General features: G+C 42.3%; 1 protein-coding gene across 3 annotated transcripts in view; it reads right to left on the reverse strand.

The window, feature by feature from the left end:
• Window positions 1–1,021: 1,021 nt before the first annotated feature.
• Window positions 1,022–13,799, reverse strand: part of TBX15 (T-box transcription factor 15) — a 93,474-nt gene continuing 80,696 nt past the window's right edge. For all 3 annotated transcript variants that reach the window (XM_085572693.1, XM_085572696.1, XM_021548885.4), the window contains exon 8: window positions 1,022–3,193. In XM_085572693.1, coding sequence (XP_085428819.1) covers window positions 2,409–3,193 — 785 coding nt within the window. In that variant the 3' untranslated portion in view covers window positions 1,022–2,408. The remainder of the gene's footprint in view (window positions 3,194–13,799) is intronic.

Consider the following 13,799-nt stretch of genomic DNA (forward strand, 5'->3'; position numbering starts at 1 on the left):
GCTGAAATACAAACTGACTCACAAAGAATTAATTTGATTAAATAAGAAAGAGCAATCTAATGCAAAGAGCCAGCAGAAGGAAATACTAGTTCACACAACATACTATTAACCTATAGAAATTGTTACCATAAAATGGAATTAAACCCGAAAGCAGACATCAAAGCACGGGCTGAAGGGCATTTCTGAAAGATGCTGAAAGGATTTTAGAAAGGCTCTAAAACTCTATGGTCAAGATGAAATCAATAATTCATAATTAGGGGTAAACAAGAGACAACAAGGTGAAGGACAGGTTGTCCCCATCCATAATCCTCCCTACCCTTTTCAGCAACATCCAAGGCTAGACACAGTAAAAGCCAGAATACAGTCAGACAGACTAGGCACAGAACTGGGAATGGCACTGGTATATTTATCTTCCCTTGAAAAACAAAAATAAAGAAATGCTTGCAGAATTGGTCTCTAAAGGTCTTTCTACCTTTCTGGTGCTTTTTCAGTTCAGGGGAAAAGGAGTTTATTGACACAAGGACAGCTCTAAACTCTGCAGCCATAACTTACAGCCAGGTTTGAAGGGGCTTCAGCCTCCCACAGCTTTCACTATTAATGTCTCAATCTCATATTAGAATTATAGTACAAATAAAAAACTGACATATACCCCAAAATTACATTTTGAAACTATTTTTAAATGATAAATAAACTATATTGCTATTTTAAATTATCATTGACTGTACTGACTGTGAAAAATTGTTCTGAAGAACTTCTTCAATAATCAAAATAACAACTCAAGCTGTTTTTAAGATACACTTCCTGTGAAGAAGAAGACAGCTTACAAATTCCAAGGACACAATTTTTTAAAATTTCTTGAGAAGACAGAATTTTTATTTTTATTGCAATATTGCCTGGACTTCACAATCTGGCACCATATCTTCACCCCTTCTGTTGTGCAAACACATGTGGCAGTATTTTAAAAATGTCTGTCTCTAGAAAACCACGGAGGAAGCCTCACAGACACAGAAGAACACAGAAGGAACAATTGCAAAGATTTATTTAGCGCTTTCTGTGCTTGGCACTTAGAAACAGAGTTCCGTGCATAGGGCAAATCTTTATACAGCTTTTTCTTCATACATATTTTACATATCATTTTTATTGCCCTCTTTTATATTCATAATATTGAATACCCCACTAGGCATATAAATACATTTATCTACAACACCTCACAACAACTCTCAATAATATCTGTATTCTGTTACTTGGTATTTGCATTTTCACACAACTTAAATGCATAGCTTGCACCAAGCTACAATTGTTTTCTTATTTTTAAAGGATTTGAAACGAAAAGAGAAAAAAAAAAAAGGAACAAGGAAAAAAAACAGAAAAGAAAGATGTTAAAAGGCAATGATCTATTTGGTTAAACAGAGACCATGTGGCAGGTGGAAGGTTGGCAAATACTCAACCTCACTGTTTCTGAAATGCTAATGGTTTTCTATGGCAATTCTCGCATGCAAGGTCAGCTGCACTCCTGTAGAGCTCTCTTTTCTCATCACTCTTCCCCTTGAGCTCAGTCTGGACAGTTTCTTCCCACTGGGATGAGTGCTGTGGGAGACACACATTCCCCACAAGGGCTGTCATCCATTCAGTTTCGCTGCATTACTTCCAGTCAAGTCAACAGGAGTTGAGCCCCCTCCCCCCATTCACCTTTCCAAAGTTCCATCCCCGCTTCTGTCCGAGGCTCATTTGTGAGCTAAAACTTTTCTCTCCTCTCTCTCCCATCTCCATCTGCAGGCTGGGTGCTGGTGAGGTCGACCTCCATAAAGAAACAGCCAGCTGGGCAGAGCCATGGTGAAGATGAGAAACCTCTTCAGAAGAAGCTCCAGCCCAGCAGCGCCATTCCTGTGCTACAGTGGAGGAAAGACCCACAGGCCTTGCTGGTTTCAGAAATGGGCTGAGCCCCTCTGGCAGTGAGGAACTGTCTGGGAAGGGGGAGGTCTTTAGAGCCATGGGCAGTGCCAGTTTCAGAGGATGAAGCCCTGGGAGAATGCCCTTCTTCAACACTCTGAGGAGACAGCACAGGGAATGCATCCCTCCACGCTGAAAGCTCACACTGCCTAAAGTTAATGCATAAAACAGTAAATTAGCTGCTTCTCTCCAGCTCCTTGTTAAAGTCATGCCCTCTTCTCTGCAATGTCCAGAAAAAGCAGATGCTCCATGCCAGTCTGGAGGCCCTGGGCTACAACAAGCTGCAATGGCTGTCAGTCAAGGCTCTCCAGAAGGTTCTGGGGCACACACCTAGATGGCTTATGTTCTTGTTTATCGTTACAATACTAGTTCCACTATAATTTGAAGGCAAACGAGTACTGGGATGGGTTCACCCCTGGGAACGATGAAGGTCCGGCTGCCTTCGATGCCAAGGCTTGTTAGACCATGTGCACAGACATCTGTGAGGAGGAGCCCTGAACCGCTCCATACTGCCTGTTGTCACAGGCGGCGGCCGTCTGCTGGTTGCTGGAGGGAGGGCTGATCATGTGCATCCCGTGATCCATCCCTGTGGAAAGGTATTGCCTCTCTCCAAAGGCCCCACCGGAGGGGGAAGAGCAGAGTAAAGTGCTTTGGGAGGTGGTGAGTTTCTCTGGGCTTGCCGCCAGCCTGGGAGAAGCAGGGAAATTGTATCCGTAGAGGTTGTAGGGATTGTGCAGGGAGAAGGCATTGTAGGAGCTCTGCTGCATGTGGCCACCGCCGAACATGTGTGAAGAGGAGGAGGTGGAGGCAGGGTTGCCTGCTTGCATGACATACTGAAACTGGGAGCTGGGGAAAGATCCCAGCTGGCCGCTGTATGCCTCCATCTTGCTGTTGCTGGGCAGGGAGGAAGGAGCCGGCATTCCTGAGATCAAGGAGGGAGTCCTCTGAGGCATGAAGGTTTCGGAGGGCTGCGAGGCAGAAGCGGTGCTGCTCTGCAGCCGGTTGTAGCCCCCGTCGCTCAGCCCTGGGTAGCTCTGCAGCGCTGCCATGTTGCTTCTGGCGCAAGGAGGATAATCAGACAGGTTGAGGTTGCAAAGCTGGCTCTCCCGGCAGCCAACATTGAAAGTGTTGGGGGCCAGATGGAAGGCTGGAGGAGAGCAGGATGGAGAGAGAAGGTGAGAAGAAGCGGATGGTGATGGGGTCCCCGTGCTGGAGGTGGTTGGGGACGTTCCTGTGCTGCCTCCTGCAAAACAAAACACATGGGAGTATGTTCAGCACCCAGAACCACATCTGCAAAATGAGACAGCCACATTGAAAAACAGCTTCGTTCAATAAAGAAGCAAGGGTGGTAAAATGGCCACTGGAAAATTCAGCCTTTCTTGGCAAGGACCCTCACTTTATTAATAGCATCCCTTGGTCTTTCCTTCTGCTTTTTTGTTATGACTTTTTTTTTTAACAGACAGTTTGTTCCCTTTTAAAATGGGAGGGGGAAGCAAGCCTGCCACAGAGTAACCTTAGGCATTGGGAGAAGCTGCGAGGAAAGACAGTCAAGAAGTCTGCCATTTTCAGGCATGTTTATTTAGTTCTTTTGTGTGTCTGTGTGGGGGGGGGAGGGGGGGGAACAAAACAAAACAAAGAAATAATTAAAAAAAAAACCAAACAAAACAACCAACCAAACAAAAAACAACAACAACAACAACAAAAAAAAAAAAAAAACAAAAAAAAAAAAAAAAAAAACAACAGGTAATTTGGTATCTTCTCCTCTCTCCTGATCTGCAGACCACCAGTCAGTGAACTGTATGGTCCCACTGCAAACGCCCATTATCATCTGCTCGGGGCTTGCGGTGGGAAGCGGCTGAAAAGCGTGTTGGACTTCTGCAGTATTCAGCATTTTTGTCAGCTGGCTCACAGTGCAGCAGCACTGATTCAAGCCAGAAGTAGCACTAAAATGAAGGGACACAGTTTCAAGCTATATCCTGCTCCACAGAGCACAGAAAGGGGATGTGTCAGGATTTTCCATCATGTGCGTAAAATTTAAAAGGGATTCCATATGTTGTACCACTGATGTTAACAAAATATTGATATATATGCATGTCAGTAGTATCAGTGCATTTTACAATATTTATACTATGAATGATGGAATTGACCATTCTGCACAGCAGGGGTGCTCACATGTTCTAACCTGGGAAAATAATACTGTGTAATACTACCAGGAATGGTAGCAAACTGAAAGTAAGTGTTATGAAAAAGATTATGGCACAATTTTGAGCTTAAGAAGTGATTATTTATAGACAACATTCTGAACTGGAGGAAGCTTCCTTGAACAACCAGGAAATCAGTTCTGTGCGCAAAATAATTCAGTTTTCTGATGTGAAACCTTTTCTTTTCAGTTGATTATTCTCTTTGCACTAAATTCTCTTTCTGCATTAGGGCAACCAGCACTGGAGTCTCTTGTAAAAGGACCAAAGAAGTGCTGGTGAAAAAATCTGACCAGGAATAAACAGATCCAGAGGAACTGAGAGGCAGGATTTCCAACAAGGGAGAAGATTACAGATGAGAGGCAAAGGGAATTGAAAAGACAGTGTTTGAATGGGCAGAAGAAATTTCACCAAGACAGAGATTGCACACTGAGGATCAAAAATAAGGGACAATTTTTTCATGTATCACCTTATGGAAAAAAATCCAGCAGGATTTTGAGACCAGTCTTGGTCTGCTGGTGAAAAAAAAATAAAAATAAAAATAAAAAAGGAAGAACTTAATGCAGTGCTGCTTGATGAAAGAGCATAGGTGATGCTAGTGGTTAAGAGATGGACTAGAAAGACTTGTTCTGTGCCAGTATATGATGGTGAGAATGAAAGTGAGATTATATCTGAATTTTTCTGACACATCTAGAGTGAAACAGAATGGGGAGTGAAAATATAACCTTGAGACACTACTAATATTCATGATCTTTTAATTTAATTTTTTTTTAACCCAGATTCAGAAAAAAAAAGGAGAAACAGCACTGGGTAAGCACAGCCTGGAGTGTTTGCTGTTGGCTCAGGCAACACTAAGAACAGGCAAATTTCTGTGTTGCCAAGTCAAAGCAGTCATTCCCATTACCAGCCATGGAGAGGAATGCTTACCAGTTATTGCTGAGCCACTGACTCCTTTTGTCATTCATTCCGAAGCATAAAAGAGAAGCATTGCATCAAATCTTCATTAAAGTAAATGAGAGAAATTGAATTTTCAAATGCCATCATGGACTCTGCTTTCACTTCTTGGCAATACCGATATATGCTAAAACTTGCTCACTTATCTTAGCTACAGAGTTCAAAAGCCTGCTGTGTAAGTTTCTAATTTAGCATTTATTTTAAAGGCTACACTTTCCTGGTTCATTTAATGTCTCTGTCAGACAACCTGGGGCTATTTTGGCTGTGGTAAGTAAAGATGGCACCTCCTCCAGCCTTCCTCCCTCTCTGTCTTTTACAGGTTGTCAGTATTGCAGTAGGGTCAGCAGAAGGGAAGGTTGGTCTCTACACAAGTACTTCCATTGCAGCCTGTTTTAGTTGAAATTGCTGACAAAGGTGAGATTGAACACAACTACAGACACTATTTTTTATTATCCCTGCTGTAAAGAGCACAACCTCTAACAGGGAGAACAGGCAGAATTCATGTATCATCTTCTAGTTATCCAAGCCCAAAATATGGAGGTCAAACAATCACAAACCAAGTACAGCACAAAGTGAGATGCATTTAACCCACAGTAATCCTGCTTTTGACTCTTTACACCATTTATTTCATGAAGAAACTGCAGAAAGTTACTCCCTTGCTGACAGTGTCTGGAGAATAAGTTAAAATGGATATGTATAGGAATATTTAGTGATCAGTTTGAAATTAAATAGATAGAATAAATTATTAAATACAATGTCTTAATTTCAGTCTTCCTTTGCCCCAGGGGTAAACTTTATAAACTCAGTAGGAGAAAAGCTCACACATCAGTTACCAGGGAGAGATGTCATATTAATTACCACTGTAAACAGCCAACTGTGAGTTCCCTTCCTAAACTGAACAGCCAGAGTTACAAAGCACAGGTTCAGACAGTGAATTCCTACCTATTCCTGAGTTTTCCAAATCTGTTTGCTTACGAGAATTTTCTAACAAGCAAGTTCTTAACTTTGTCAAGCTTGTTTTGAAACTTTAAATCTTTATGTTTTCTTCTGTTTTTTTACTAATTCTAGTATTAATATTTGAAGCCTTGAGTTTTTTATATGTTCACAGATATGGATATATCACTTTCTCACTTTCTCTAGAAGATATATTATAGTGTGAACATCCACATATGACTTACATGGCTGTGAAAGATACTCAGAAGACAATCTAGAAAGAATAAAGAAGTGAATCCTTAATCCTGCTTTTTGGAATAAGGATCCTTAAGATGTGAGAGGAGGGTCGAGATCTGCTAATCTAATTTGTATTTAAATTGGGGGTCATTAGACTTTATTCATCTGCTCAGAAGCTACAATCCAGTCGTACCCATAACTGAGGCTTTGGCTACATAGAGTAAGTTTTGCTTGTTAGTAGTTTCAAGGGTTGTTAATGGTTCCAAAACTGAGAATTGCACATTTCAGGTCACCTCCAAAGAAGGATTGAGTGATTCTGCTTTGAATAATCCCTATTTGCAGGCCAACAGGAAAACCCTGAAGTGACAACACAACAGTTAGGAAACAGAGTAAAAAAGAATTTTCTTTTTCTCTGTAACTTCAAAATTATGAGGAGGTAAGAAATCCATCAATGGGAGCAAGTACCAAACCTGACAAATCTCTTTCAATAATGCTTTGCTACCAATGCCAACCACAAGCACAGGACACACCACACTTCTGCAGCAACAGAGCATAATGCACAAGCAGGACGTTCCTGATCATTTGCAGAGTAATCTTTACACCTTTAAGTGGAACAGGAAATAATACAAAATAAGGCTTGTTCATTCTCTTCAGACCAGCTCCACTCTGCTCTGAAAGACATTTCTTAACCATCTTTGCTGGCGGCCCTAAGTATGGGCCATACACAACCTGGACTTTTGTGAAGTTATAACTTGGTCTGTAGTTGTTACAAATTCAGCCAAATACCCCTAGAGATGGCAGGAAGCCCAGTAAATATATCCACACCATACCACAGTCTTGGAAAAACATATGTGTGTGTCATTTCAATGGAAGGCATGGATAGAAACCAATCTAGTTAAACTGATACACAAAACTATGTTAGGTCTGGTTTAAGTCAACTGAAACCACATTTAAGCAAGAATAAAATGAATCCCTCGATAGTTGTCCTCTGTTCCTTTTCTCTACCCACCATTTCCCCTGGAAATAGTTGCCAACACCACAAGCATTTACCAGTGATGTCACAGTATCTCTCACCTCCACACTTACCATGATTCCACACTGATTAATTGCTATTTTGAGCAGCCCCCAGAAGATCTTTTTTTGTCTCTGCAGGTATTGGTTCAAGATATGTGTGGTTATTGACTCACATTTGTATAAAATAGAAGGTTCAGAATTTCAAAGGCCCCTCCTTTGTATCTGAACCCTGCCCCACATGGCAGGTGAAAGTGTCTGTCCTCACTGTGTCCTGCTATTCTGTCCAGGACTTAGCCAAGCAATGCTGTCATCCTGAAAGGAACTTGTTCTCTGGGCATACAAGTGATAACTAAGCTGACATAATCAAAAGGACAGAGGCATTTTCAATGATAAGAACAGGAGAGCAATCGAGTGCAAGAGAAGTCAAAATTTGCAAACTGGGACCAAGAAGCAGGGAAAAAGAAGAATGAAATAATGGTGGAAGACAGGGATATCATGTGGAAAGGGTGGGATGTAAAGGCAAACCATCCTCTTCTTGTCACTCTTATGGCACCAAATAGAAATGCTGTCTGTACACCAGTATCAGATAGATGCCCACAAGGCTTAGGGAAAAAATTACAGCTTTTCCTTTGGTTATCAACAAGAAGTGCCATTAAAATATCATCTCAAATAGCTTATGACTGGTATTTCCTTCCTGCCACGTGTGTCCATCTACACCACAGTAATGGTGCTGTCTCCCTGTATGTTCCAAATAAATCCTTGCTTTTGCTTTTACCTAGACTGAGATTGTGTTAAGGATAATTTCAGGGCAAACTGCAGCCCAAACATACATAGTCCATAGGTATGATGTGCCTTAAAATGAGGGGTTGGAATATTCTGGAAACATTCAGCATGCCAGGGCATCTGAAATGCTGCAGGGACCTCTTCCACAGAAGGCAGGTCACGTAGAGAACTTCTAACACTGCAGTGTAGATGGAAAATGCATCTGCCAGCAGCCAGCATTTGCCAAAGGAGCTTTCTGGCAACAGCAAGATAGTGGGGAAAGTGTCAGTGCCAAGGGAGTCTGAAGCAATTGTGCATGGAAAATTTTCTGGGATCTCTCTTACAAATGACACCATACTATTCACTCGACCCTCAACTTATCCCAACCTCCTTTATCTGAAAGGTGCACATAAATCAAGCTTTGGATTCCACTGCAGCATATTTTCCTTGCTAATGTTTCCAGGCATTGGACATTACCATCACCTGCAGTGCCTCCACACAAACCTCTTGGTCCTTGAAGTCCTTGCTCAGTGCAGAGCTGCCGTCAGCACAACATACCTGAACATGAATGCCACACCCTGTGCAATGGCAGAGTCTCACCAGACAGACAAGAGCTTTAGAGAAGTTTGGGCAACTTGGTCACAGCCTGCAGTTCTCAGTGTGGCTGGTCTCACACAGGGTTGACCTGGTATTCACTGTCACATCGCAAATAGATGTGGCTGCGTGTCCTCAGAGTTTGTGCTCTACTTTCTGACGAGGACGGGAACAACAAAGTGGTTTGTCTTAAGATTTTACGTTTTGATGGGTCAGGCAGCACAAAGTTATTCTTTGACTGCAAGAGCTTAGCCCACTCCCACCTACAAGTGAGTTTAGCCTGTGGCCAGACCCAAACCATGGGGTCAGCATGGTCAGCCCACAGTCTGCAGGCTGTACAGAGCCTACAGGACAGTGTCCAGCCCACAGTCTCAGCCAGGCCATCTCCTTCTACCTCCGTATGTGAAAAGGAGCTGATGCTTGGATTGACAGGTGCACAACCTCACCTATCCACCTCCTGGAGGAGCCACAGTCCCTCTTCTGACACCTGCCCAAGATATTGGCATCTTCATCATATGATAGGCATGTATCCAAATGCACCTGGGGGTGCAGAAAAAAGGGACTGTGGCCACTAGTCATTCACCTGGCTCGCAACTCTCCTCCTGGCACTTAGCTTGAGTAAATAAGCCCTTCTGAGAGGTAGTTTATATTCACTTGGGCACAAATCCATGATAATGCAACTCTCCTGCTTTCCAAATGGAGCTGGCCAGGAGCTGGCATGTGTCTGGCCAGCAAGGAGCACAGAGGAGCCTGCCCATGCAGATGTACTCCAAGTTGTTTCTGAAAGGTCTGGTTTTTGTGAGGACTCTACAGTCTTGCATACATATGTACAGGGTCTTTCTAAAGCACAGGAAAGAGCAACTCTTATTAGTGTTTTGCAGTGTCCTATCCTCAGATACAACAGTAAATAAATGTAATGGCATGCATGCAGGAAAACAAATTTGAACAACAAGGTAAATCCCACTACCATTCTGTGCACCTCCACACACATGCACACTAAGTATGGCATATGACATTTACTCTCTGCTGTCCAAGAACAAAAATTAAATTTGTTAATTGCCCAAGGATGGGAATTTAAGGCAGTAATGAGGTCAGGAGGGGCAGTTTGTGCAGATTGCCAGGTGGTCTGACAGACAGATTATGAGGCCAGAGTGTGCCACTGTAACTATCTGATCTCGTGTCCTTTTGGAGCACAAACCTGGATCCATTTCTGCTTCAAGCAGCACATGCCTCAGTCCTGCTTGATGCCTTCAGACATCTAAATGCCACAATATCAGGTGTCACTCCTGCTCTCACCTATCATGACAACTTTTTCCTTGCAAGTATAACTGGCAGCCCAAGGTCTCTGCTCCCAATCCTAGCTTTCCAAAATTCTAACCTAAAACCTTCAGAAGGACTGAAAGATTCTTCATCACCATTACTACCTCTCTGAGTTCCCTCTTCACCAGCTTGGAAAACTAAATGGCTTTGATGCCTTTTCATTGTCTTCTCAATAAGAAAGGGAAGGGCCACCTGGTCTGTGACATGCTGGACACTCTTTACACTCCTTCCCTATTTTTAGGAATGAAAACTTCCCACTTTCATGGAAATGAGAGCCATTTCTGTCTTCACAGAGTGTAGCTGCCTTTTTTCTCTCTAGAGCCCTTGGCCAATTATCAAATTATGAATCCGCTGGTAAAATCTTTAAAAGGCCCAAATGAGACTCAAAACCTATTGCGTGCCAAGTTGCTGGGTTGTAGAGGAAACATAAAGAGTGCTTTGTAGTTCTTTGGGATACAGCTCACAGAGCACATAAAAAAACAGATAATTACAGCAATAGATTTAAGTGGGAAAGTATGTACTGTATGGCGCAAAAGTGAGGAATGAAAGGAAATTTTGGTTAAGGCTAGCAAATTATAGAGAAGGACTTTTTAAATAAGTTTGCTTCAAATGACAAGGATAATTTGAATTAATGGAAGATCTAGAACAACTCAGAATAATACTTTACTTCCCATTGCATCTTACAAATTTCTTCAAGGCAAACTGAGCAGTCAGAAAGTTAGAGATAAAACTTGCCTCAGTCATCCTCCAATAAAAAATACTTTCAAGATCTAATGGCAAAAACCAACCTTTTTTTTCTAATGTGGACAAAGAGTACAATTCAGGAGATATGATTTTCATTCTCATCCACACCCAGAGCACCAAGACAGCTGAGGAAAAACATCCATGTACTGTGACAAGTTCAAGGAACATGTAATTTTCTATTCATAAGAGAATTATGTGCTACTCTTAGGAAACTGTTCAAATCTTCAAAGTATCATTGCCCACCTCTAGTAAATCACGTGAAATCTGATCACCACTCACCAGATAACAGAGATTTAGGCTTCAGCCACTGGAACTCAGGGTGAGCACCTCTCTGAAGTAAGAGAGCACTTCAGGCTCCTTCAGGTCATCAGGAAGTGGCCCAGACTTTGACTTTCAGCTTCTTGTGTCACATCTGGGAAGGCATTTTAATTTTCCAGTGGAGCACCAAAAATGTCCCTTGTCTAAAGGAATACTGTCTGCAGCTCAATCTAGAAGAAGCTGGAACAGTGTTTTCCCCGGTGCTTTGTTTAAATGAGGCAATCTATAAGCCGTTTGAAGTATGTAGCAGAAATCAGCGCTTGATCCCAATAATTCTGGCAACAACCACTCTGTTTAAAATCTCCTCTTCAAGGTCAAAAGAATCAAGCAGATAATTGAGTCCACACCCAGCTGTCTGACCTCCGCCAATAGCCTAGACTGTTTACAATTTATTTCAAAAGGGAACCAGAATCCAGATTATTCTGGTGGCACTGCTGATAGAATTGATGGCTGCCTTTGGGAGGCAACTTCCCTTGGTGTAAGCAGCTCCTCCTTTTGGGAGACACTATTTTTGGGATCTAGAATCTCAGATGAAGCCAAAAGGATCCTAACAGTTATTTACTTCTTTCTGCCTCCAGGCATCTGTGATGCCTTCAGATGAAGTTCTGGAAGGCTCAGTCTTCCTTCCACTTGACACCAGTATACATTTGTGTATTCAGGATTTTGTTTTCATATGAGTGCAATCAGGGCAGCTCTCTGAGCACCACCCCCATGGGGGAAGAGTATTATACTAAATAAGTTACAGACAGTACAGACAAACTTTGGCAAGACAGAGGTGATGCCTGCCCAGAAAGGGTAATGTTTACAGACAGAGAAGCTGGAAAAGCAGCAACACCTCAGCTCGGGGTATCTGTCTCACATCTGCTGATAGCCCATGAAGACTTAGGGTCTGTCTGGAAACGTCGTTACTACAAGAAAACATTGTTCCTTTCCAGCAGTAAATGAGACATTTGAATCTCTTCCATGCTGAGCAGAGAGAGCCTTTTGTGCGTATCCTTGTTTTGACACAAGACTTCAGGGTCAAGATATTCCCTCCACAGAAGGAGACAGTGGGACCTGTGCTCAATCAGTTTGTACATGCATGCTGCTCCAGAGATAGCACCAGCTCTCTCAACAGCAAGGAACACGCCCCTCTTTCCTACACTAGCCTTGTAGATAATTTCCAATACTGATCTCAAGAACCATTAATGCCATTTTGCAGCCTCCCTAAGACTCTCTACTCTATACCTCCAGTCCAAGATCAGTGCAGATGCTCAAGCTGATGGAGAAGGGGTTGAGTCTACTGCATCTACCCTTTGGTGGAGTCCCTGGCAAAAGCACTTATTCAAGAAAAGAGCCCATTTGGAAGGAAAGCTGCCTTGAGAGCTGACCAGTCAAGTTTAAGATGTTTGACTCTTGCGGATTTGTTATTCATGTATCAAAACAGTAACTTAATGACGAAGTGAATTTTTATGTGCTGCAAGCCTAGTGAAAGATCACATCGTGTGACTCTCACATTGGTTCTGAAATTCTGCTTAGGAGGCACTTCTTCCTACCACCTGCCAGGGTACCTTTGATTTCATCTCTTGATAAGTCATCAGCTTTTGTAAGAAGGATTAAATACTGATCACTCTTCTAATATTGCCCCAGTGCCTTTTTAGTCTCTATGTCCTTGCAAAACTTCGAGTCTCTGATAGTGATCTGCTCATCACAAAATCCTGTGGGAAACTGGATATCACAAATGAGCCAGCAATAGCTCTTTTTACACTTAGTGACATAATGCAGACTTACTGGAACTCTGATTTTCTTTTTTCCTCTCCCTATTTTTTTTTAATGTTCCCTTTTAAAATCAAGAAACTGAGCCACAAATTTTTAATAATGAAAATCTGGATGAGGTTCAATCCAAATTTTGAAAATATATTCCAATTAAAGGCTTTAATAGATTCTTGGCTTTCCGCACGTCTCACTGCCATATGTATTCAATAACCCCAAGCCCCCTTTCTCACCAGCAGTAAGTAGACTGCAGTGTGAGTGATACTATTCCCCAGAAGGTCAGCTGCTCCTGGATTGCCATTTTTGGAACATTCTGTGCAAAGGTTTTTCTCAGGAGGGACTTCTTTCTTTCAAAACTGGCTGCAGATCTGCTGTGATTGTGTCCAGCATGGTGTTCACTCTTGTGAAGCTGCAGATACTTTTGGATTATGTGCTCCAAAAGAGAGGATTTGTTCTCAAGCCAGGGGATTTCACTAAGAGAAGCAGTATTGTTCTTTCACTTGGTAGGACAGCATGGTGACCACTCAAGTCACAGACCTGCAGGGACCTGCTGATGTGCTGTCCTCCAATGTAACACGTGCAATTAAAGCTCATGGACCACAAGATTCAGCATCTGCAACTGGGTGCAACAGCAAATCTTCCAGTTTGCACGGCAGCTGAAACCCATCATTGTGCAGATTAGAAAGTTATTCAATCCCTGCATAAAACAGCTGCAACCAGCCCAAGTATCGATTTTGGTGTGTCCCTTGCTCCACATAAAGCTTGGGCCAAACAAATGAGCAAAGCACTAGGATGTAGGTCAAATGGCAGAAAGGATAATATGGAAAAAATGGTAATATCTTTAGATAATTGTATAACATGGATGTGTCTGGAATACTCTGTGCAGACTTGTGTTTAAAGAAACGATTAAGAATCTGGAAAAGTTCCCACTAAAAGATAAATTAAACGATTGGTGCTATTCACTTGGAGAGGCACAGAAGGGGGAGATAAAAAGCTGTAAAACAATTAAATTTATGAAGAAGG

The sequence above is a fragment of the Lonchura striata genome, chromosome 1, assembly GCF_050655825.1.
Source record: "Lonchura striata isolate lonStrDom1 chromosome 1, ASM5065582v1, whole genome shotgun sequence".
Taxonomy (NCBI): domain Eukaryota; kingdom Metazoa; phylum Chordata; class Aves; order Passeriformes; family Estrildidae; genus Lonchura; species Lonchura striata.